Raw genomic sequence first — 26,584 nt, forward strand, 5'->3', positions numbered from 1 at the left:
TGTTTACTTATTTATTATCTACATATTTGCTTTCCATTCCTACGCCTCCCCCAGGGCAGGTTCAGACAGCACGAAAGCCTTGCCTTGGTTCTGACCTTGGTCCGGGCCTGCTAGGTTGACTCACGGAAAGAATGAGAGCAGCTAGCTTCACGTTCATGCTCTGACCAGTCCAGCTGTGATTTCAGGTCTGTGGTCCCCCGCTGCCTACGGGAGCAGCCGACACAGGCCTGGCTCCCGTCCAGGTGAGAGCTCCAGCTGTCTTCCTCATTGCTACTCTGCATGATTCTAACTGCCCAGATCCTCACCATTCGATTTGGAGTTAATAGAGCCTTAAACCAGTTGGGCCAACACGGTGCACTGCCCTCAGGCCCAGACTTGTGAAGGAACCTATAAGGAAAGTAAGGAGGGCATTAAGTAACCCAGGCCTTTGCCCAATCTTCCTATCCCAGAGGCGATTTCATTACAGGTTTCGATAGCCATTCCTAAGGATTCAGTAACCAGGCTCTTAGACGCCTGAAAAGAGATGCTCTCTGCGGTTCATGCTTGGGGAAACTCATTTAAAAGATCAAGGGAAACCTTTATCCTCTCCCAAGAAAGAGCAGAGCGCATCTTGCTTGGGGACATCCGTTATGCTCGGAGAAGAGAAGCGCATTCTCTCCCAGGAAAGCGCCTCTGAATCGCAACAACCGGGGACTCAAAATTCACTGCCCTGCAGGCTTTCATGGCTCTGTGCTGCCACAGAAGCTGCAGCAGGTCTCGGCAACACTGCTGAGGCCCACAGAATACAGACAGGGAATGGGATAGGGGCTTCCCACCCGCTCATACCAGGCCTGCTCGGGAGCTTATGTGCTGACTAAGAACTATACTACTCCCTTTGAGGCCACACGGCATGAGGACTAGAGGCCGGACTGCCATGAAGAGGTGTTGATATCTCCCTCCTAGTGTTTTGTGTTTTATTCATTTATTTAATTAATTGTATGTGCATAAGTGGTTAGCCTGCGTGTAGGTATGTGCACCACCTGCGTGCTTGGTGCCCGCGGAGGTCAGAAGGAAGCATTGCATCTTCTGGAACCGGAGTTGTGGACGGTTGTGGGTTTTTCCTTCGGTACAGTGGCTGCGCCTTCATCTACCTCTATTTTAGCCAGCAATTGCAACTCTGCAGTTACCAGCCTGCTTCTCTGACAGCAGCCTGGCGGGAATTCTGTTCCCATAGGCACTGGCTAGGTCACTGCTGCTAAAGTTAGCTTTAACTAAATCCCCGTCGTTCTATTTGTAAGTAAAACTCGAGACTCAAAGGCTGGGGTGAAAACCCGCTAGCTCAGAGAGGTTGAGTAACACCCAGCTAACCTTCTCTCCTTGCTGGTGTCTCTGAAAAAGTCTGGCCTTTCGCTCCACCAAAACAGAAAAGGCCATGCCACTCAAAACCCCTCCCTACTACTTCCTGTGCATCTCTTTATCTCTTCCAGATGCCCTCGGATGCTCTCTGATTACTTTCTGTCAACTAATTGCTAACTCAGCCTCCTGACCCACGGTTAATTTTACTGAATTAATGCCAATGCAAATTTGGGGTTCACAGTGTGATCGAATATCCCCCAAGCAGTGGGCCACCATGGGAATGCTGGGAATTGAATCACCCCACCCCACCCCGTTCCTCTTCGAGAACAACGAATGCTTTTAACCATTAAGCCGCCTCTTCAGCCCAGTAGCTTCTGCTTCGTTTGATACATGATAGTACATACATGATAGTAAGAACTATTCCCCATCCCTCCCACAGCCCCCATCAGGATTAAGTGGGTCTCCATAGACTGCACAATGGCACCTTTGCCCATGTGTACTCCGTTTTCTTGGCTTCAGAGCCAGAACTGGCCAAGCCATGGGGCATTTTCTCCTCTCACTCCCGTGGCCGAGATGCCCGCAGCCCCCCAAGGGTGGAGCCAACCAGAGACTGCAGAAACTCTCTGAACCAGAGCCACTCTCGGCAGGGGGACAAAATGAAAGTCGAAATCAGTTGCTGGTTGTGTGTGGACCTGCTCAGCCTGTAGACTCCCCACAGGGGCTCAAAGGCAGGGTTCCAGAGATGCCCACCAGAAGCCTGCAGGAGCAGGTATCAGCTTAGGCAAGGGGCTTGCAGTTTCTAGTTTGGCATCCTAGAGATGTACTTCCATGGTTGCCCTTGGTTTCTCCAGCTCAGCTCCAGGTTAGCAGAGTGCGGGGGCATACCAAGTCATTTTGACCTTCAAGAAATATCTTTGTTTAGTCTGTTCTCAGTAAGAGAAAAAAGACGCTTTTATCAAATCAGAGTCCCAAGGACTTATATTACTTTATGTCCCCTCCAGAGATTCCCTCACCTAATCAATCTCCTCAGACTGACCTCTGGGATAAAGTGCAAATACCAAGATGCACCATGTGCCTCAGACCTGCGTTGGGGAGGTGGAGGCCCAAATTACTCAGGGTCTGAGAACCTGAGCTTGCTTTACCCAGCAGGGCTGCATAAGAGGATGATTCGACCATGGGTGTGGTTACCAGGTGTTTGGAAGGGTCTGCACTTGGCTGTGTGTTGTGCTTTGATCTAGCAAGGGGGAGGTCTTGTGCCCCACCCCCTTGGCATTGCTATAAAAAGCCCTTTTGAAGAGGCAGAAGGGACCGTTGAGTTTTGGTCCAGGTCCTCCCGAAGCTATCCTGTGTTTCTGTCTTTCTCCTCTCCGCTATCTTTCTATCTAAACGTTTCTTATCCCTCTCTCCTCCGCATAGGAACCCTTTTAAAGGGTGGGAGCTGGCCTCCCGCAGGGGGTGGAGAGCAACAAGGTCATGTTCTCAGTCTCAAGCTCCCGTTTTTCTTTTCACTGCCTGACCACCTTTGGGTTGATTGGGGAGTCTGTTCTACTGAATGCATTTGGCCTTATTCCTTTTTTTTTTTTTTTCCTAACCACATCATCTTCCAGTTCTTTTGTTCACGAGTCTCTACTTCCTCTTCAGCATCCTTCATGTTTCTAATACTTGGGCCTATTTTAACTGTCAACTGACCCAGCCTAGACTCACCTGAGAACCTCAGTTGAAGAAGTGCCCAGATCAGACTACATGTGAGCTGGTCGGTAGAGGACTGTTTTGATTTTTAACTGATGTAGGAGGTCCCTGCCCACCATGGGCGGCACCATCCCTTAGTCTTGTAGTCCCAGGTTATAAGAAAGCTAGATAAACATGAGCCTGGAAGCAAGCCAGCAGGCACCTTTCTTCCACAAGTTCCTACTTGAGTTCCTGCCCTGACTTCCTTCAAGGACAGTCTACTAGAAAGTGTAAGATAAACAAATCCTTTCCTCCCAAGAGTTGCTTTTGGTCAGTATTGTATCATAGCAACAGAAAGAAAACTAGAATACCATCATCCCCACGATTGCCCGGAGACACTCAGACCCTCCCAAGAATTCTCATCATGTCCTTGCCTGGGGTCACTCTCTCAACCCAAAGATTCACAGAAATGGATAGCCATGAGATCTCACAAAAGATCCTGCAGGGAGGGGGGGAGGTGCGGGGGACATGACAAATATCTGTACACACTGAGTCAAGGCAGATAAGTATATCCGGAGCTGTTAGGTCTCCAACCAACTCTCACCTCCAGTAGACTCATACATGTCAAGCAAGCTGCCCAGTTCCTCAGCCCTAAGACTGTCAGATCCTGGAATTACAAAGAGCGGCATAAAGGCCGGGCAGCAGTGGTGCACGCCTTTAATCCCAGCACTTGGGAGGCAGAGCCAGGTGGATCTCTGTGAGTTCGAGGTCAGCCTGGTCTACAGAGCGAGATCCAGGACAGGCACCAAAACTGCATGGAGAAACCCTATCTCGAAAAGAAAAAAGAAAAAAAAGAACTGCATAAAATGCATCTGATCTAACACCCTTCTACACAACTCTCCACCCAAACAAAGGCTCTTTGAGGGCTTCAGTAACCGGAGCAAAGCTGAGCTTCCGAGTGTCTCTCAGCCAGAGAGACGCTGACGCTTCCAAGTCTACGCACCTCCTCTTCAGGTCTCATCGTTTCTGGAGTTCATTTCTCCAGGTCCCCCCAGTAGCTCCTTCTGTGACTCGGCCGTGCATCCCGGAGAGGCGCATGCAGGGCAGAACACACGGCTTTGTGTCTGAGACTTACTGCCCCTCTGAAACCAGTGCTGACTCCAGCCGGGCAAGCTCTGCCTCACCCCTGGCTCCGCTCCTACTGAGCCTGCAACTGCTCAAGCCCCTGGCATCTTTTGTTCTCCGGCTTCTAGAATAAGCAGGTCACCTGGATCCCGTCTATGGCGAGTTGAGTATGTGTACCCAGGTCAGAATATCAAGCATGGCCCCATGGGCTCTGTTTGAGTTTTGCGAATAAGCTTTTCTGGCCTGGAAACCTAAGCACAGAATTAGTGTGAAAATGAAAAAAAAAAAAAAAAGGCTTCCAGGTCCCAAATAAACATGTCACAGTGTGTATTGGAGGGCATCCCATTTGTAGACCTGGGGCCATTGAAGCCTAACTGGCATGAACTCATGCCCAGGGCTAGAAAATGTCCCCAGTGGTTTCAAATAGGCTGCTGGCATACCAATGCCTTGGGCACAGCTGCTGGCCTCTGTTCTCTTAGCACTTCCTGTGGGGGAACAGCAAGAGAAAGTCTGAGCAAAGTGTGCTGCCCTCTTGTCCTAGGGACAGGCAGCCAGGAAAGGTGACAGGCGGCTGCTAGCATCCCCCAGCTCTGGAGGCCTGCTACACCTTCAAACTTCCACTTCCTCCTCCAGGGACTCCCCAGGGAGGAACTTGGGGGCTGTCTGGCCACCTGGACTCTGGGCCCATAAAACTTTATAGTCCTGATGGCTGTATGTTGCAGCTCCCTCTTGGGTCCCAGGCTAGTGACTTCCAGATGTGCAGGGCAACAGCAGGCTCTGAAACCTGCCTCGGTATCACATTGAGTCAGAGAGGCAGGGACCATCATCCCAGGTCCTTTTGGATGGATGGATGGATGGATGGATGGATGGATGGATGGATGGATCGATCGATCGATCGATGGATGGATGGGTGGGTGGATGGATGGATGGATGGATGGATGGATGGGTGGGGGGGGTGGATGGATGGGTGGGTGGGTGGGTGGGTGGATGAATGGATGGATGGATGGATGGATGGATGGATGGATGGATGGATGGATGGATGGGTGGGTGGGTGGATAGATGGATGAATGGATAGATGGATGGATGGGTGGATGGATGGATGGATGGATGGATGGATGAGTAAATTAATAGATAGACTGATAGATGTGTGGATGATTGCATGGATGGATAGGTGGGTGGATGGATGGATTAATAGAGGATTGATAGATGTATGGTTAGTTGGATGGATGGATGGATGGATGGATGGACGGATTAATAGATTTATAGATATATGTATGTATGTATATGTATGTATGTATGTATGGATGGACAGATGGACGGATGAATGGATAGATGGATGGATGGATGGATAGATAGATGAGTGGGTAGATGGATGTATAGAGAGAGATTAAGCTCAGTCTCAGGATCCTACTGACTTAGGCTCAAAGTTCAACCAAGGCAATTTTCTGCATGTGTTCCAGTTTTCTCGTGTGCAAAATAGGGTCACAGCTGTACCTAATTCAGGCTCAATGTTACTTACTAATTTCAAAGTGGCTCTGAATGCCATTGAACTAACTCTGGGTAAAGGTTAACAGTCCCTGAGTGTTCTTCCCACTGGACATCGCTCAGAACGTAATGCTTCCCTTAGATCTAACTCTGTGAGATGGCCAACCAAAGACCATCACCCAAATAATCCCCTGTTTTGTTGAGTGGCTTACACTTTTCAGAGTGACTGTATGTACACTCGTCTCCTCTGAGTCTCCCCCATGTGAGTCAGGGCAGGATACTTCCTCGTGACGTCACAGGAGACGGCCGTAGGTGAACTGTGGACAAAGTGGGGGAGGTGCGCCCTGCCTGTTCTTGGCATACTCCGGATGGCGTTCTGACTTCCCTCTCCCCAGGCCACCCTGTCCCTCCTTGACACCCGAACACAAACGTCCTTTTACACACTTACTTCCCATTACCACCAAGTCCAAAATACACCAAGTCTCAGCTGTCCAAATATTTTTCAGGCCCTGGCTATAAAATGAATGGGAATTTGTTCAGATTCATCCCAAGCAAGATGACAGTGGCATTGATGGACAGGCTTTGGGGACAAAAGTAAGAACCTGGGGTCACCAAAGCCATAATGTGCTCAGCATTCTAGCCTTCGTGCTGAGGAAAATTTTAAATGCTTAAAAGAAAATAGCATTGTAAGTGCTTTGGTAAAAGAGGAGCCAGCAGCTTCTTTTTAAAAGTGGAAAACAGACAGGCGGTGGTGGCGCACGCCTTTAATCCCAGCACTCGGGAGGCAGAGCCAGGCGGATCTTTGTGAGTTCGAGGCCAGCCTGGTCTACAGAGCAAGATCCAGGAGAGGTGCAAAGCTACACAGAGAAACCCTGTCTCAAACAACAAAAAGTGGAAAATAGCGCAGTGCTGATTTTCACCAGCAGGTGGCACTGAAGTAATAAGGGCAAAGTAACTAAAGATCATTATGAAGGTCTTGGTGGTGGTGACAGTCCCATCCTACCCAGTTAAAGCTCTCAGAGGGTGCTACTGACTCACTCCAAGTCAGTAGTGCCCGAACCAGGTTAATCCAGGTCTTATCACTAAAGGACATACACGGACGTTTAACCTTTCAAAAATTCCCCGGCCTCGTTGAATGAAGAAAAAGATACCACTTCGTTTGAGTGATTTAGCAGTTCCAACCTCAGCAGGAGAGATCGATAGCCTTTAGGAGACAAAGGCTGTCCGTGCCCTCAAGTTCTCTGGGAAGGACGCAGGGTGGGATAGAGAAATAAGCCATCTTTGTGTTGTGAGGTCTGCCCACATGTTCACACTGCCTCGGAGCCCTTCCTGACCTTACAGCTGTCCCAAATAAGAACAGAGCTTATTGGATAAGAATCGCCGCTCTCCAGCACCCTATCCACAGCATGTCTGTGCTATGGAACCCAAGTGCTATGTTCCTTTGCTCTGGTTGAAGCACACAAGGAGAGGAAACTCAGAAACTGGTGGAGGGTGCCAGCTTTGGAAAATAATCCAAATAGATGGAATAGGTGTGATTAAAATGGTATTGGGTGCATATTGAATGGCCCAATGTAAGTATGCATGGGTGGGTGGGTGGAAAGACAGATAAATAACTTGAATGATGGGAAAATTTTTAGCTCAAAATACTTCAGATGGCTGCAAGGGAAATCATTCCATGTTCTCAGAAATAAGACCATGTTAACATACAGTGCTTTGTCTGGGTAGGTAGTAACTCGGTCTCTAGAAGCATTCAAGTACCAACCAGCCACTAACGCAACTGGGGGTGTTTTTGACTACATGAGATTTTGGGGAATCCCGGGATTCCTTTCAGTCTGTGCCTCTTAGTGCAGAGAGGATGAAGCACATGGCTTTGGTTTTAAGAGCTCCACGTGGGAGGAACGACCATGACCAGGATTCCATGATGCTTCCTCCAGAATCCTGGTCCCATCTTCCACTGTGGAACCCTCTGCCTGGGGCGACTGGGAAGCAACATCCTAGCAGTTCAACCTGAATCCGTATCCTGGTTCGGTTTTAGTAAGTTTGTTTCTTTTTCTCAAAATTCAGGAGAGATGGACCTGTGGAGGCCTGGACCAGTCCTTTTGGATTCAGGTAAGTATCCAGATGACCTCCCAAGCCCAACCAGAAGGAGATGCACAGCATTGGAGAACAAGGGTCCAACTGTTAGCTCAGGTTGTCGAGCTGTCAAAAGGCTTCCTCCTGGGACCTTCAGGTCCACGCTTGGGCGCTTACAAATTTTCCTAGGGATGCCTGGGGCAATATTGGTTCTTCAAAAGGGAGAGAGAGCCGGGCGGCAGTGGCGGCGCATGCCTTTGATCCCAGCACTCGGGAGGCAGAGCCAGGCAGATCTCCATGAGTTCGAGGCCAGCCTGGGCTACCGAGTGAGTTCCAGGAAAGGCGCAAAGCTACACAGAGAGACCCTGTCTCGAAGAAAAAAAAAAGGGAGAGAGAAACAGAGGCTGTAGGAAGTGAGTTCACTGTGAAATGGGTTTAGACCCTCATTTCTTCTGGCAGCATGGACAATAGTTCCCTATTTCAGTCTCCTTTGAAAGTGGTGTTCAGGAGGGCTGCCTGGTGGTGGTGCACGCTGTTAGTCCCAGCACTCAGGATGCTGAGGCAGGTGAATCTCTGTGAGTTTGAGGCCAAGATGGTCTACATAGTGAGCTCCGAGCCAGCCAAGGCTCCATAGTGAGACCCTGTCCACAAAACAAACAAACTAAAAAAGAAAGTTAAAAGAAAATGGTCTGAGGTTTTTCCATTCCCATCTGTGTGTGTGTGTGTGTGTGTGTGTGTGTGTGTGTGTGTGTGTGTGTGTGTGTGTATCGTGCACTGTTTACCACATTAACTTTTTGACCCCCTGACAAAGTGTTGCTGTTCTTGGGAGGAAGCAGGATTTTACTGACCAAGGGAGACAGAGCTAGGAAGGTCAACCCTGTGAACTTACCCCCTCCACTCACCCCCCTCCACCCCACACACAATGTAGAGCTTTGAGATGTGCCCCTGGGAGGCATCTGGCTGAGAAATACAGTGGAATACCCAAAACAAAATTTCCAAACGGTGTGAGGAAGTGGGGCAAGCTGGCTGACCTTTAATAAGAAGATGAAATCACATGCTTTGCAAACTGAGGATGGAAAAAAAAAAAAACAAGGAGGAAGTTCTCTGCCGCCACTAAGAGCAAAGAGAGTCTGAACCCCCACACCTGCCTCCACAGCCGGAAACTTCCAGAACTGCTGGGCATCCTGAAAACTGGGAGACCTATTTCCTGCACATGTTTACAGCCTCTGGGAAAGCCAGTGGTCACAGCCATCCCAGGCATTTATTGTGTCCGTGCCTATTGCCACACTCTGGGTCCATGGCCCTAATGCAGACACCCCACCACACCTGCCCAGCTGAAGCCCACCTTCCATACAGCCCTTCCAAGCATGAACATCTTATACCTCTGCCTCTAGCCTAAAGGGCTGGGGAGGAGATGCTGTCTTCTCAGCCCTTCTGAGCCGCGCCCCGAGCTGGTACCCACAAAACCTTTTCTAGATTGCCCTGCACATGTCTAACTCATCTTTGCCCAGTGCCCATACCACCAAAATTTGGCCCAGGACCTACGTGTACTGAGCATAGCAAAGGTGTGGGGTGAGCCATTTCCTGACCTCAACATTCTTAGAATTTTAGAGATGATAATTTATACCGGCACATCTGCAAAAATTTCCCATAAATTAACCAGGACTTAGACAGAACGAGTTAAAATGGGAACAAGGACAAGGTCCTCTGAACATCCAACAGAGGACCCTTGGGCAGGCTGTCAGTACTTCGTTTTCTCAGGATGGGGCCAGTATGGAAAAGAGGGAGCTATAAGCCAAGCCCCAGCGCTGGGTATGAATGTGCACTCTGTCCCCTTCTCTGGGGGAAGGCCAGGTGTTCCTCTGCTTGGAGTCACAACAACTCTAACCTCTCTTTCCAGGATTTGTGCCAAAAGAAGAACTCAGCACACAGTCTTCGGAGCCAGTGTCCCAGGGAGATCCCAGTGAGTTAGCTGCAGCTGGGAACTCGGGATGCTTTTGAGTGCTCTCTCTCTCTCTCTCTCTCTCTCTCTCTCTCTCTCTCTCTCTCTCTCTCTCTCTCCTCTACCTACTCACTTCCATTCAGACCCACTTCTCTTCTCTCCCACCACAGATCTATTTATCTCCCATCTCCCGACACTTTGTTCTAAAGAGAATGGGGAGCTTCTGGAGAATTTAAAGTATATGCGCGGGGAAGAGAGGATGGAGGGGTTTTTACTGTCACCATGGCAACAGGGTGAAGAATTTCCCCCAGGGATGGAAGAGCAAGGGCGGGTGAGAAGAATTGACAGGCTGGTCAGCAGGGCCAGGGGTACCACGGAGGTAATAGAAGCCAGAAGTTCTTGGAGTTAGAACCAGAAATGAGGGAAATAGACAGATTTCAAGAAATATAGAAAAGGAAGCCTCTATAGGGTTGGGGTGGGGTATGAGACAAGACCATTAAAAATGACGTCAGCGGGACTCTAGGGACAACTTGGCTGGGAAAGGCACTTTTTGCAAAGCCTAATGACCTGGGCTCTATCCGTGATGGAAAGAGAAAAGCAACTCCTGTAAGTTATCTATTTGTGCCATGGCACGTGTGTGCTCTCCCCGCCCGTACACACACACACACACACACACACACACACACACACACACACACACACACAGAGTAAACACATAGATGTAATTTAAATTAAAAAAATGGCTTGTGCAGCTGGATCGATGGTACTGTGGTGAAGAACACAGGATGAAGCAGGCTTGGGGACAGGAGACTGTTGATGTCTGTCGTTTGCTACGAGAAACATTCAGTCCAACAGCAAGATCTGATACTTGGATGGGATGAGGCAGCCCAGTCAGAAATTCGCAGTTGGGGACGAGATGCCAGTAAGTATACCTATTCTGTCATTCTTCATCAAATTAAGAAGGAAGGAATGTTAAATGGATATTCAAATGCCTCAAGATTTAAAAAAAAAAAAAAGTTTAGAGTTGGAAGATTAGCCATGGTTCCAAGCAGAGACTGGATTATGAAGCTAACAAATGGGATGCAGATGAGACAGAAAACGAAGCAGAGGATGCATATATGGTGAGCGGCACTAGGCAGGGGAGAAGACACCCAGGAATATCACAAAGGAGGGAGCGGAGAAAGAAGAAACGCAGAGAAGTGTAGCGTCTTCCAACACGCCGAAAGAAAGCATTCTGCAAATCCCCCTAAAGCTGTGGCCGGCCAGCCACCAAAGTCTCAGCTCCGCTCTACGCAAGAGATGCCTGCGGATAGTTTTCAGACTAACAACGCCCATCTCTTGTCTAATACCTGTTGTGTCCGGACCTCCCTAGACCGTGCTACTCCCAGCATGGTCAGAGGACCCATAGCATCAGCCAGTTGCCCAGGGAACTTGGAACAAACGCAGAGACAGAGCCCCCCCCATCCCCACCCCCACCCCCAGACCTACAGCCAAAGCTAAGAGTGGCCCTTGAGAGCGGCTGGCAGGTGATTTTGTGGAAACTGCATAAGCACCTGCATGACCTGTGCATGCCTCTGATATTATCCAAAGATACAACATGTGGATCTGATGTATTATATAGCACAAAAGCATGAGTTCATCTCTAGAATTGCACCATAAGGCGCTATACTGCAGAATTAAGAAAACCGGTGCGTTAATTCCTGCAGACATTACATCCAATCTTCCTCCCTCACCCTGAACCTTTCCTGTGACCATAAATCAGACAGTAATACTGAGCACCTCATGACTTCCATAGAAGAGACCCGCTGGGTCTTAGCCTGTATATACCTCGAGGTAGAAGCGTAGTCGTTAAGATATCCTGGGCGTTTGGAGGCAGGGGCTTTTGCTTCAGTAACAGAGCGACTGCCTGGGACGTGCAGCAAGGCCCTGTGTTTGGTTCTAGTGATGATTCAATGATTTTTTAAAGAATCCTGGGAGGGCTAACAAAGGTGACTTCTGCATCAGCTGTTAGCCATCAGGCCAGAGGTCCAAGAGATCTAGTTGGACAAATTGCCCGCTGTAAAAATGAACACGTTGTTCCCGAACACAGATCAAGATGTGAGAAATGAGCAAGAACTGTCCTCGAGGAACCAAAACAGATGCTACCAAATCCATGTACTGTTTTCATTGGAAATAAGTGAACGGTGGAAACCCCATCATTCCCTCCGAGAATCGATGTTCCTCTGTCTTTTTTTTTTTTTTTTTTTTTTTTTGGTTTTTCGAGACAGGGTTTCTCTGTGTAGCTTTGTGCCTTTCCTGGAACTCACTTGGTAGCCCAGGCTGGCCTCGAACTCACAGAGATCCGCCTGGCTCTGCCTCCCGAGTGCTGGGATTAAAGGCGTGCGCCACCACCGCCCGGCGTTCCTCTGTCTTAAAAGGCAATATTGAACTAATCTGCTGGCGTCTGGAAGGAAAACCTTTGTTCGGGAGTGCTTCTCGAACTTGGGGGTCATCTTTAAAGGCAAATCTGATTCTGTGCCTTTGAGTGGATCCCTGGAGTCCGAATCTCCTGCAAACTGTGTTAGTGGGCCGAAAGCCCTGAAGAACATTACTGCCACCTGCTGGTGATCACTCACATTGCAAGGCAAGACCTAGAAACACACCCGTTGGCCATTTGGGAGAGACCTCATAGCAATTCTGCCCGTCTTCTGCTTCATCCCCGTCTTCCGCGGAGTCTTTAAACCACCTTTGGATTGCGTTGTTTCCTTCCGTCTTCATCTCAAAGGCTGTGCTTGGATTATGGGCAGCATGGGAGAACGCCAGCTGGATAGGGAAGCCTGGAAGGCACTTGCAGACTTGGGGCAAAAAGCTGTGAGCTTGGCTGAAGAGTTACGACACGAAAGAGGTGGAGCAGAGGCAGGCAAGCCTCCCTCCGGCCTCCTCCAAACCTTTGCCTCTGGCTTCAACAGCTGTTTCAGCACATTTCTCAGATTCAACCGACTCGATGTCATCATCGCTCATCGATAATTATTGACAACCAATGTTGCTTCAGACTTTGTTAGCTCACCAGCAATTGCTATTTTCAACAGCCCTTGCTTACCTTTATAGCGCCTTTGCTAATGGTGGGCAGGCAATGCCGGCCTCAAAGAAGCCACGCGTTCATTGCGGAGAACATGGCTATGAGGACCATTAGGAACAGGCGGGTTTGTCTGTGCAGTTCCTCCCCCAACCACAAGGGGGTGCTGGCCCCAGGTTGTTCTTGGATGCTCCAGATTAAAATTCTTTATTCTTCTGGTTCTCTGTAGAAGTGTTTTTTTTTTTAATACTCTTGTCTCCCCAAATGCAATCATTCAATACTCCATTCTTCATTTTTTTTTATTAATCTTAAGGCGATACAGACTCCCAATAAAGGCCTCAACTCAGCATCGAAGTCAGTCTTATACTGAGTCAATACCACTGCAAGGAGATAACAAGTGTTGATTTGTTAGCCTGGGGAGCACTGGGAGGTTGAAATTAGCCCCGCCATCCCTTTCCCCTTTCTCACAACCGTCTTGAACAGCAGATCTTCTTCACCCATGGTTTTCTTTTCTACCGTTTCGATTACCCGCCATCAACCACGATCTGAAACTATTAAATGGAAAATTCCAGAAATAAATAACCCCAAGTTTTTAATACAGTATGTTGTAATTATTCTGATTTGTTATTAGTTATTGTTAGTCTATTAGTGTGTGTAACTTATGAATTAAACTATATATATAGTTTATATATAAATGTCTGTGGTTTAATTATATTATATATTCATAATATATATTATTTATAGTTTAATTAATAAATTATATGTTTATATAAACTATATATAGTTTAATTCATAGCAGTGAATATATATCGCATAGATACTTCCAATATATAATGTATGATGTATATATAAGAACACAAAATGTATATATGGTTCGATTCTGCCTGGGGATTCAGGAACCTCTGTATTTCCTAGAACCCAGCCCTGGGGACAAGGGAACAGTGGTTTATTTGAAGAGGTCAGACAGTCTAACCCTGGACATCTTCCCTACTCTTCACAATAGAAACAGGGCAGGATCTAACCAAGTCATAAAACTATCTTATGAATGTATATGAATAATTTCTTCCATTGTTTCATCTAGGGAAGTGAGAAACATTCTGTCTATTCTTATTCTATAATTCCTGCTCCACCCCTTCCATTCTGGCCTTGTGTGTCCTTTTGAACCCCACATATTTTTACAAAGGATGGGAATAAAAGACCACAAGTTCTTGACACTTGGTAATGACAAATTCCCACATCTAGGAATCTGTATTTCTTGTGTGTGTGTGTGTGTGTGTGTGTGTGTGTGTGTGTGTGTGTGTGTGTGTGTGTGTGTGTTATGGGCTTAAGCACACACATATATATGTATAGGTGAATTCACCCATGTGCATGTGTGTGGAGGCCAGCAAATGATGTCATATGCCTGCTCTATCATTCTCCATCTGATTTCCTTAGAAAGGGAGACAGGGTCTCTCACTGAGCCTAGAAATTGCTATTTTGGCTAGACTGCCTGTGGTGGTATTGTGTTCTCCCAAATATCATGCACCCTAATAAATTTACCCGGGGTCAGAGAACAGACAGCCACTAGATATAGAGGCTAGAAAATGGTGGCACTCACGCTTTAATCCTAGTATTTCAGAGGCAGAGATCCATCTGTATCTCTGTGAGTTCAAGGCCACATTGGAAATGGCCAGGCATGGTGACACATGCCTTTAATCCCAGAAAGTGAGCCTTTAATCCAAGGGACTGGTGGTAGAAAGGAAAGATATATAAGGCATGAAGACCAGAAACTAGAGGCATTTGGCCTGGTTAAGCTTTTAGCTGGTTAAGCTTCAGGCTTTCAAGCAGCAATTCAGCTGAGAGCCATTGGGATGAGGACACAGAAGCCTCCAGTCTGAGGAAACAGGACCATCTGAGAAGTTAGTGAGGTGAAGTTATCTGTGGCTTGTTCTGTCTCTCTGACCCATCCAGCATTTCACACCAATAACTGGCCTCAGGTTTGATTTCATTAATAAGAACTTTTAAGATTCATGCTACAACCGGCTGTCTAGCCAGCTCCACAACCCTCCTGTTTCTATTCCGTTCACCACTCGGAGTCCAGGCATAGACACAGCCACATCTATGCTGTTAATTTGGATGTTGGGGATCCCAACTTGGTTCCTCACACATGCTCAGCAGCACCCTTACCCACACTGAGCCTTTTCCATGGCTTCTAGAAGTCTGCACTCTGTGGTCTGAGCCTCAGAATCCATCTTGAGGTTCTTCCCAAGCAATATTGGGTGTCACTGTCCTCTGAAGCCTACAGTGGTGGCTGATCCACAGAATTCTAAAGCAGGTGTAGAAACAAAAACACGCCCAAGTATCCAGGACCCTGGTACTCAGGGGAAATGTAGCCGGCATCTTCTGCCTCTTTTCACTTTCTTCTCATTGGACTCTCTGGGCATGTGGTGAAGGAAAACCACAAGATGGCTGGAAGGGAGGATTGAGAGACAAGATGCTTAGAAGGGAGCCCCCGAAGCCTTGGGTGGGAACAGCGAAAGAGACAAGCAAGATGCCTAGGTAGGCGCACTCAGAGCCGAACAGAATCACAGCCTCTTTTTCTATCCCTCAGACTGCAAAGTTGACTTGTCATTCCTAATGGATGGGAGCGCCAGCATCGGCAAGCGCCGCTTCCGGATCCAGAAGCAGTTCTTAGTGGACGTCGTCCAGGCTCTTGACGTTGGCCCTGCTGGTCCTCTCGTGGGCGTTGTTCAGTATGGGTAAGTGCAGCTAATGCTCTAAGCCTGGTTATCAAGGGGTACCGCACACCTAACTTCAAGCCACAAATATCAATGCGTCCTCAAGCGCTGGTTCATTCTCTTCTCTAATGCAAACGTAAATTTAAAAAAAAGCTGAAGCAATCCAGCTGCCACTGAAGAAATATGAGGAGCCTCCCCAGAGGGAAGAAAAAAGGCTACTAATTAATACACAATTGTGAGTAAATGGCATTTGCACTCATGATTGACTTAGAGGGTATTCCTTTGTAGGAATTAAGAGTGCTGGGTGCAAGTAACGAATAACCTAGTTGGGCTATCACCGGTTTCTTTATCTCCAGACAAAGAAAGCGAAGTCCCCTTTTAGCCTTGACTATGAAAACATGTGTTTGAGAGGCTGCAACCTGGGCTGCACTTATCTGAAGGTGAGGTGCCACCTGCCACAGTGGTTTAGGTGGTATGTTCTATTTCCTCCAAACAACCGTTCTCTCCTACGCTGTGCTGGTAAAGTCCACCAGGCGACAGAGAGCTCCATGGTAGATCGAGGGGCTCCCCCAGTCCCGAGCGCTGAGATGACTGGCCCCAATCCACCTGATGGTTTCATTAAGGGTAGGATTTAAAGGGCTGCCGCCGGGCAGTGGTGGTGCACGCCTTTAATCCCAGCACTCAGGAGACAGAGCCAGGCGGATCTCTGTCAGTTTGAGGCTAGCCTGGTCTACAGAGTGAGATCCAGGACAGGAACCAAAACTACACAGAGAAACCCCGTCTCGAAAAAACAAACAAACAAACAAACAAAAATTTTAAGGGGCCATAGCAACATCCCAAACTCAACATTCTTTTCTCTATTTGGAATAATAAGTCAATCTTAGTTTAGATATGGATGGGGTCCTCCCTACAACAGGTTACAGATATGACAGATCATAATCAAAAGAAAAAAACATGCATAAATCTCCTATTTGTAAGCACATTTCACACGGGTGGTCCGATCAACAAGTATTGGGGCAAGATCATGATCATGCTATCCACAAAGGGGCTTTGGGTACCCATGATGCTTTTCTTCCACACATACCTATAGTTCAGCCCATGGAATCAAAAAGCAACACAGAGCTCAGCACTCCTGCTTCAAAGTTTCACTGACTGTGTGGCCATTCCTTCTGAAAAATAGAAGCATTCCAATGTCCCAATACCTCCATGCGTTTCCTAAAGCATCCCGGGGGGCTACCTGAAGTAGCACATTGGTTATGGTTGTCATATGAAGGCATTAGCAGGTTCCACTTTGAGTTACTAGAAAAATAAGTGAAATGCTTTCTTTTTCAAATACCATATAGCATGTATATTTTTAGAACTAAATTCTAATACATTTATTTCTATCTTCTATTTCTGTCAGGAAAAAATTAGGAGTCAGTTATAAATAACCAGTTGCTGCAAATGCAGTGTCCTATGATCTATTGTGAGGTGTTGACTTGAAAATGGGGGGAAAAAAGAAAGTGGCTTTTTTGGTTATTGTTTTCTTGTTCTCAAAATGTCAACCCATTTTCATTTCTATGTTACTTTTTAAGATAGCGGATGCAGAGCGAGCCTTCCTATAAAGAGCAAGTATAAGTATTTAGTGCCAGATGTCCTAGTCAATTTTACTGGGGGATTCAAAGCTTGCTGCGTTATCTTGCATCAAAAGTAGCTGGTTTAAAAGCACGTGGGTACCTGGGTTTCTAGTGTGACATGAAAATAAGGTGATAAATACATCAAGGAAAAAGAAGAATGGCCCAAGAAGTTGTTGTGTGGTGATAAGAGCGAGGATGAGATAATAAATGTCGCAGGGAAGCAAAATCAACAGAAGCCCCTTCTTGCCTACTGTACCCGGGAGTGTGGCCTCAGGGTCCGTGTGTTGGCAACTCCACTCTCAGAGCCATGGTGATTTGGGGTGGGGACGGCCAGGGGTGCTTAGCAAAGGACTCGCGTGGTCGTAATCAAGGGATCAGGTTAATTATCAAGAAGGTGGGTTTGCTGTGAAACGACTTTGGTCCTTCTTGCCCTTGCTGTCTCAGGGTCTCTTAGGTTCCGCTCAGGGTCATCCATGGGATGACAGAGCACTTAACCCTCCCCAGCAATGGGATCTTCAACCTCCAGAAAGAGGAGAAATACAATTACTTTCCTAATAAAATACCCAATCTGTAGCATTAGGATAGAGGAACATAAAGCAAAGGACGACGGCCCCTCCCCCAATTTTCTCCTCCGTGTCCCTCACAGGACCGGTCGTTTGGAAGAAAGGAAGCGTTTACATCCTTGCTTTCCAATTTCACTTTCTAAACATGGTCCGGTGTCTGCCCTTTCTCCATCCGGGGTGCTTATTATTTAATGTGAAGCATTTGGGGGAATGTGTGTCGGTCCCTCCATTTCCCGTCCCATATACACTAACCTGTCATCTCCGCCTTGCCTGCAGCAGGGTGAGGAGGAAAGCGTGGCGAACGGGCTGACAGGGGGATCTGAATGCTGACCTTAGCCTTGCTGGCGGACCTCATGCGAGCACTTAACCTCTCCGTGTAAATGCTGACACCTGTAAAATATGGGGTCAACTGATGATGTATTAGGGCTCCGCCAGCCCTGGCATTGTATAATTCAATGGCCGGCTCCGAAGACAGCCAATAAATGAACGTTGGGCTAACAGACCAGCAAGCTACTGCTTGTCGCTTGCAGCCCCGCGTCCCTATTAGGGGGGCTGATCCATGATGAAATGGTGGGCTGCCGGGGCTTGTACAGCCGCTGTGGACTGCGAGAAACCAAATAAATTGGAGGGTGGCCCCGACAAGGCTGAAAGAAGTCAGGGTTCTCCAGAGGAATGGAACCAATAGGAAATAGGATTATCTGGATGGGGTTACTTGCTTGGCTTACCCAATTAGAGCCCCAAGAGTCCCACCGAAGCTGCCTGCCGAAGAAGTGGGTAAGCTGCTCAGGCCAAGAAGCTGCTGCCCCAGAGACAGAGAAACCAATGGTAGAGACTCCATCTGAGGCCACACACTTGAACGCTGCCCTGGAGAGCTGCTGGTTCGAGTCCGCAGGCAAACACTGAAGAAGCCGGCATCCACAGCAACAGCAGAAGACCATGCACCAGCCCCCTCCTGCTTTAAGACTTTTATTTATTTATTTATTTATTTATTTATTTATTTATTTATTTATTTATTTATGTAAAAGAGAGAGAGTTATGTGTGTGTGTGTGTGTGTGTGTGTGTGTGTGTGTGAGAGAGAGAGAGAGAGAGAGAGAGAGAGAGAGAGAGAGAGAGAGAGAGAGAGAGAGATGCAGGCACACACACATACATGGTGGAAGCCCAAAGACAACTTGCAAGAGTTGGTCCTCAGTTCTTCCACCACGGCCCTAGGGACCAAATCCTGGTTGCCACCTGGTTGCCAGGCGCCCACAGCAAGCACCTCACGTATCCAGAAATCCTGCCAATCATTCCATCCCAACCCCAAGTCTCTGCCCAACGATAACATACCCCGGGTGGGTCTTCCTCACTCAGCTCATACCCACATACCAATATTCTCTGGAAACACCCTCTCTCAGGGCACACCCAGACGTATGTACGGCGTGTGTTCTGCTAGGTATCCCCCTCTGCACCCACACACACAGTTCAAATCATCCCTTTATCTTGGAATCATGGAGCCTAAAGGCTCCTGGTCTTGTCTTGGTGTAGTGCCGTGAGATCTCCGGGCCTTGCCAAGAATTGCCTACCCTATCAAGAACAGCCGCAGAGGAGAGGGTGGAGGTTGGAGGGGGGACCCGAGGAAACCCAGTGACTAAAGGTCTCCACCTCTCAGGCTCCCACCTCCATCTCCACGGTTGCCGTTCCGCACCGCTTCCTGGAGGAGTTCCTCCGAACGGCTGACTCAGAATTTAGACTTTTGCATTTAGACTCTACTAGAATTAAATTAAGGGCTTCAAAGACTTATGCCAAGTAGTAACGGGAACTAAGAAATTAAAAGTCCTTAGATGTATAAATTTATGAAATGCAACATGTTGGGTTCCTCGGGAATTCTAATGGAAAGACTCCTTGGGGACAAAGAGCAGACCCACAGGCAGCCTAGTGACGTGAACTGTTTGTTGAGGTGTGTTCCCAAGAAGACTGACGTGTGATTACGCTCTCCCCATCCCCTCCAGTGTCTCTTGAGATCTTGGCTCGTCCATTCAATCCTCCTCTTAGAGAGCAGCATCCTCTACCACGCTCTTGTTTTCTGCTTCACCTTGCGCTGGCTGCTGCCTTTCCTGTGGTCCAGGCTGACAGGCGGTCTGACCCTCCACAGCAGTGATACATTCTCTCTCTCCTACTCCCTGCCCGCAGAGTTCCTAACCCATGACTGTGGCATCCTGTCAGCAACCACGGCACGCCTCCCACAGTGCCTCCAACAGGACAGGTGGCATTTGCTGCCGACTCAGAAACACCACCTGGCTTTCCTAAGAACACCCGCTAAATGCACAGCCGTGGGAAGAGGGCAAATATCAGACGGGCTAATCCTTCAAATGTCGAACAAAACTGACGTCAAAGGGAGACTTCTCGGTCATCGCCCAGGAAAGCTGTGTGTAGCTGAGGCTTCCCCGCAGCCCAAAGATGGAGAGTCAGTGCTACAACCCAAGGTCAAGGGTCAAGGCCCCGTCTCGAACATGCATTCTAAAATTAAAACTATACAATGGACAGGGGTGTGGTTGTATTTAATACCACGGGTCACACTAACGCAGGAAAGCAAGCCACAGCTCACTGTTAGAGATAAACTCTGGCGGGCTCGGTGACTGCAGACAGCAGACAGCTTACCTTGTGTCGCTCAGCCCACATCCACAGGGTGCTAACTTGCCCCCTAGACTTGTGATGATTTTTCATTTCAGCCCCATACATGGAAGAGAACTGTGCATGTTCTCTCGGACCTCATTGCCAACTCTAGGACCTCAAAACAGGGAAAGTGGTTTGGGAACACAGCAAAACGCTAGTTTTCTTCATTTAAAAATAAACGTCCCTTTGCCCTGGGGTTTATGGCATCCACCTCTTACGTGGGTTGTGACTTGGGTTACATTTCTTACATCGCCTTGCTTTTCATTGCCTGATTCTCAGCCTTGGAGGCTGGCAGTCACATGCGGTGGAGCAGTCGGCATGCTGGAGCCTTCTGTAGATCAGTGGTGCCACGGATCAGTGGCGCCACCTGTCGGTGGACAGTCAGAGTGCAGGGAAGAAGAAAAGACTGCATTAAGTCTCTATCCACATGCAAATGTCTGGAGGGGATAAACAAAAGGGACCCTGCTGACATCATTAGAGGGAGACCGTCACCTTGCTGACCCATCTAATAACAAGTCTGTAAAAGCAGAAAACCCGTCCCAGCTGTTGTCCACCCAAAGGACTCTGGCTGGAAGAATAGAGATGCCTATTGCAGGCTCTGAGGACAAAGGAGGGAAGGTCATGAGCGAGGGACTCAGGGAAAGGCTGAGTCCTCCTCCTGAAGGGGGCAGAGGCCTTCCTATGATGTGCACCCTTGCCAGCACCTTCAGCCCTGGACTTCAGACCTTTGCGACTGGGAAACTGATGTGTGCTGTTTAGGGCACACATTCGCTAGGGCAGTGATAAGAAATAAATACAGCTGGTAATGTGTTTGCTGCTACATCAACGGTGTCTGCACCAAAGTAAGGGGTGGGAGTGACCGGGGATGCGACACAGCAGGGGTGTGGCTGGCCGATGTGACTCACAGAGCACACGCATGCAAGCACACACACACACACACATTTTCCTGAGTGAGAAAGGACAGCCTGGGCTCTAACTGCAAGTTGAGTTCACTCAAAGAGCTTCGAAGAAATACTTCTTACTTCCTCCCAGGCTGTGATAGATAGGGGCCCAGATACGTGGAACTGGAATCAGACGCGAGAATAAGGGTGTGAGATGGATGCTTTAACCTCTTATTCCTGGGAACTTGATCTGCCACCTGTGTGGAAGGCACTGAGTCCCCAAGGTTGGGTTGGTAGGTACTACGACACTTTTCACACACACACACAAACTTCTCAAGTTTGCCCCATGGCTTTTTTTTTTTTTTTTTTTTTTTTTTTTTTTTTTTTTTGGTTCCCACAGTTGATGTTGCCTTTCCAGGAACCAACAGAATCCTAAGACAGCTGCCTGTCACCTCCCTGAACTGATTCTCTGTTCCTCTTGAAAAGACCCCACCTCGCCATGTTCCTCTCTCAGGGAGACAGGCGGACAAGTCGAGTGAGCTCCGTCCTTAGAAAGACGAATAGAGTCTTCAGAGTAGAGTCTCCAAGCTCAGTGACCTGAAAATACAACACACAAAAGAACATTGGAGGCTGGGGGAATGGCTCATAGGGTAAAAAGTACGTGCCACACAAAGATGAGGACCTGAATTCCAATCCCAGAACCCATATGAAAACCTAGAAACAGTAGCATGCCTCTGTAGTGCTTCTACAGGGTGATAGGAAATAGAGAGTTGGGGAACTCATGGGCCATCTAGAGTCTGACATACACAGTGAAAAAATGAGGCCATGCCTCAAAACACGGTAAAAAGCAAGGACTGATCCCTAGAGGATGTCCTCTGACCTCTGTACATGTTCCATAGTACATGTACACCCATATACACATGCACATGCATGTACCACATGCACACATATGACACAGAGAAAGAGGGTTGTTTTGTTTTGTTTTGTTTTGTTTTGTTTTGTTTTGTTTTGTTTTTAAGAATCTTGGGCTTCTTCTCTTCCCTCTGTGATGTTTACAATTAGTTGTCAACTTGACTATATCTGAACTTACCTGGGACCCAAGCTGCCAGGTGCTCTGCTGAGGAATTTGCTTAATAAGATTATCTGAAGTAGGAAGATTCACCTTAAATCTGGGCCACGTCTTCTGGTGGCAGCCCAGATAAAAGGACATGGAAGAAGGGCAGCTTTGCTTTTTGCCTGCGTGTGCTCACTTTTGCTGGCAAGTTCATCTACTCTGTTACTGTGAGCAGAATCAATCCGTTTTCCTCAGGATCCCCATGTGGACTTGTGGTGATATTTTGTTTGTAGTCTTAGCAAATAAAGTTTGAAAATCTTAGCAAATAAACCTGAAAATCAGAGGACAGAGCCAGCTAGAGAGTTAGCCATAGAGGTCAGGCAGTGGTGGCACACACCTTTAATCCTAGCACTTGGGAGACAGAGACAGAGATCTGTCTGGATTTCTGTGAGTTCAAGGTCACCCTGGGCTACACAAGATGGCACATGCCTTTAACTCCAGCCCTTGGGATCACACACCTTTAATCCCAGCACTAGGAAGGTGGAGACAGGAAGTGATATGGCTGGGCAGAGAAAGGAATAAAAGTGGGGAGGAGACAGGAACTCGTGCTCTTCAGGCTGAGGAGTTGGTGAGGTAAGGTTGTGGCTGTGGCTTGCTCTGCTTCTCTGATCTTTCAGTTTTCATCCTGATATCTGGCTCCAGGTTTTTATTAAGAACATTTAGGATCCGTGCAAGCAGTTTTCCAGGAATTGCCAAGACTCCAAGACCATATTAGGACTAGTGAAACAGCCAGCCTCGTAGACTGAACAACTACCAGATTCTTGGCCTTTCCATTTTCAGACAGCCATTGTGGACTACCTGAGCCACATCCTGTGAGCTGGTCTAATAAATCCCTACATATGTACACTTTTATATGTGTGTGTGTATAATGCATAATATATAATATGTGACATAATATATGGTATATGTGATATATTTAATATGACACATTTAATATACCATATATACTGTATATATTATATTGTATTGTATTTTATATTGTATATTAAAATCGTATATTATATAATAAATTATATTATATATACTTGTGTTATATAATTATATCAATTATTATATATAATTGTAATTATATATAGTTATATAAACTATATCATAGATGAATTGCTAAACAGTCTTATTAATAAAAAATCCAGAGCCAGATATTGGGGTTAAAACCTGAGAGATCAGAGGAATAGGAAAAGCCACGCCAACCTCACCTTACCAGCCCTCAGTCTCCAAAGAGACCTACTTCCTGTATATCCACACCTTTATGCCTTTCTGTTCTGCCATCTCATTTCCTCTCTCCGCCCAGCTATATCACTTCCTGTCTGTCTGCAGACCTCCAGACCTCTATGGTTAGTGCTGGGATTAAAGGTGTGTGTCACCATGCCTGACTCTGTTCCCCAGTGTGGCCTTGAACTCACAGAGATCTGGATGGATCTCTGCCTCCTGAGTGCTAGGATTAAAGGCGTGTGCTACCATTGCCTGACTTCTATGTTTACTATAGTGGCTGGCTTTTTCCTCTGATCCTCAGATAAGCTTTATTGGTGTACACAGATAAAATATCACCACACTATATAGTATGTATTAAGTAACACATAGCATATACTATGTGTTATTTATTATTTTTATATGTTTTATGTTATATATATTAAAAGGGGATTTATACTGGCACATATAGTATATATGCTATATATAATATGGTATCGTATATGTGCTATATATAGTATATAATATAGTGTGTGTAGTACATATAAGATAGTATGATATGTGGCATATATACTGTATTATATATAATATATTTATTCACTCAATTGGTTCGGTTCCTTTAGATAACCCTAGTACATCTCCCTGTGTGGTTCTCTTGAGGTGCATATAAAACAAACACACTTGGCTTTGCCAGTGATTCCTGTGAACTCCTATCACACATCGGCTGTGATGTGCAGGGTCCTCTGAGATCACCCTCCCTCCTGAAAAGTGGACCACCATCTTGGTGTGCATTAGAACCACTTAGCTCCTTGAAACTCCTGATGCCCAACCCAGATATCAGTTCGGTGAAACCAGTTTCTGTGTGTGGAGCCATGGCATCACTAGCTTCTTAGGTAATTCTTCATGCAACCGGAGAGGGAAGGCGTGGCTATTCCCATAGGCCTATGTTGCTCTCATGTGACTCTCATGCTGCTGATGCACATGCCTCCTTCTAGGTGACTTGGACAGGGCTGTGGGACTCCATCCCATTCCCCTCTCCGACTTTCTTTCCCCCTTTCTAGATTTCTTTCTTTTAAGACTTAGTTATGTGTATACATGTGCTTATATGGAGGTGTGTGAGTTGAGTACAGTTGTCCATGGAGGGCAGAAGAGGGTGTTGGATCTTCTTGGAACTGGAGTTATGAGTGGTTAAGAGCTGCTGGGCATGAGCACTGGAACCGAACTTGGAACCTCTGCAAGATCAATACACATTCTCAACCACTGAGACGTACCTCCAGCTCCCCTAATGTAGACTTATTTATTCTCCTCCTTTCCTTGTCACTGGAAACCTCATTGATGAGCATCTGAAATTTTAAACCATTCACTAAGACACTGCTACTTGAAGAGTGATTCACAGCGTCACCTAGGACAGTGGTTCTCAACCTGTGGGTCGTGACCCATAGCGAATATTTGCATTACGATTCATAACAGTAGCAAAATTGCAGTTATGGAGTAGAAACAAAATAATTTTATGATTGGGGGCTACCACAACACGAGGGACTCTATTGAAGGATCACAGCGCTAGGGAGGTTAGAAATGCATGACCTCAGACTGTAGGCTGGTCCTCCAACAGCAAATCTACATCTTAACATGATCCAATGTGACCAGAGGCCACATGAGCTTGGGAAGCTATGCTGCCTAGACATCCCACCACTCACCGGGAGAGGCCCCGCAATGTGGTTACAGATTAACATCCGGTGTGCCGATTGCTTCTGGAGGGATTCCACGGGTCATCAGACGGAATGCCCCATTTCCTCCAGCAGAGAGTGGTTAAGACAGGTTTATTTGCTGCTCTTTGGGAAATACTGCTATTAATTACATAAAAACACATCTAAAAACTCAGTTCTGGAAGACCCCATTCCCCTATGCTGCTAGGAAATCAAAAGGCCAGTGACCATTTGCAAGAGCTGTGGTACAAAGTCCCTCAGCAGGTTGGCTCAGGCCACTCAGGCTGGCAGTGGCTATTTCAGTGAGAGGATGGAGCCAGAATCATTTTCACTATGAGTGCTCAAAGGGCAAGTCTGTCACCTCCCCTGCAGCCACCAGCATGTTCCCTGGGACCTCTGCCTGATCTCATAGGCATGCTTCATTTCACTGGCCAAGTCCACGCCATCCCCATTCCAGCCCACAAAGAAAATTAAATGGCCAAACATAGATTATTTTAGAGTAACCTGCAGGCACTGCCTGATTAAGGGAAGCCATTTTAAAAGATTCTTGCTGGAGGAAATATAATTAGATAATATGTCTCTACTGGCATAACATTATTTTGAGAGGTTCATCCATTTGTTGAAAGTATCCGGAGGTAGACCAGTAGTCTCTGAGACATCAACAGAACAGTAGGGTTAGGACATTAGCAGAAGCCCTCCAAAATCCATGGCCTCCTAAACCTCCCTGAGAAGGAATCAATAGAGTCTTTATTTTAGAAACTCCCAGACCAGTGTTTGATTTTCTTCTGGAAGATAGCAAGTGACCAACATATTTTAACAAACGTCCCTAATGAGTTTTACCACCAAGGAGGTGTGGACATGAGGCTGGTATGGGGCTCTGAGGTGGAGTTCTCTACTGCACAGAGAATGAACTAAAGCAAGAAGACACAGGCCTTGCCTTCCCTCATGGGTGCGTTCCACACTTCCGCATTCCCACCTGAGTGCTAAGCACTGGGGAGCCAAAGTCAGGAGGATCACCTGCTCTTGGGTTACAGCTGCGCCTCAGGGTTTGTGCATCTATCCATGGGCACATTGGCTTACTCACTAATGTGCACGTTCACTTTAATACCAAGTTAGTCGGCTTTCAGAATCATTCCTGGTAACATCCTGAGGTGGGGGAAATACTTAGTTACCTGAATGAACACAGTTGAATGAGCTAACCGTTGGCCTTACTGACTTGGTTCTTTCCTGGAGTCATTTTCATGGTTAATTTACTGCACTTTCTCTCCTCTCCTCCCCCCTTTCCGTGTGTGTGTGTGTGTGTGTGTGTGTGTGTGTGTGTGTGTGTGTTTTGCTTTAGTTACTGTTATTTTAAAAGACCTCCCACCCCATGCCCTAAGTAGAACTGAGATGCTGTCTAGCATTTAGAGTAAAAGAAAGCTGACGTGTGATTCACAGAAACACGTTTGCCAGGTGAGCCCAGG

At 47.2% G+C, this 26,584-nt stretch overlaps 1 protein-coding gene across 1 annotated transcript in view; it reads left to right on the forward strand.

Annotated features, from left to right (window-relative positions):
* Positions 1-26,584, forward strand: part of Vit (vitrin) — a 127,734-nt gene that overhangs the window by 87,271 nt on the left and 13,879 nt on the right. Inside the window, exons 8-10 of the mRNA XM_076558789.1 lie at positions 7,678-7,722; positions 9,587-9,649; positions 15,274-15,421. Coding sequence (XP_076414904.1) covers positions 7,678-7,722; positions 9,587-9,649; positions 15,274-15,421 — 256 coding nt within the window. The remainder of the gene's footprint in view (positions 1-7,677; positions 7,723-9,586; positions 9,650-15,273; positions 15,422-26,584) is intronic.

Source organism: Peromyscus maniculatus, chromosome 22 (genome assembly GCF_049852395.1).
Source record: "Peromyscus maniculatus bairdii isolate BWxNUB_F1_BW_parent chromosome 22, HU_Pman_BW_mat_3.1, whole genome shotgun sequence".
Taxonomy (NCBI): domain Eukaryota; kingdom Metazoa; phylum Chordata; class Mammalia; order Rodentia; family Cricetidae; genus Peromyscus; species Peromyscus maniculatus.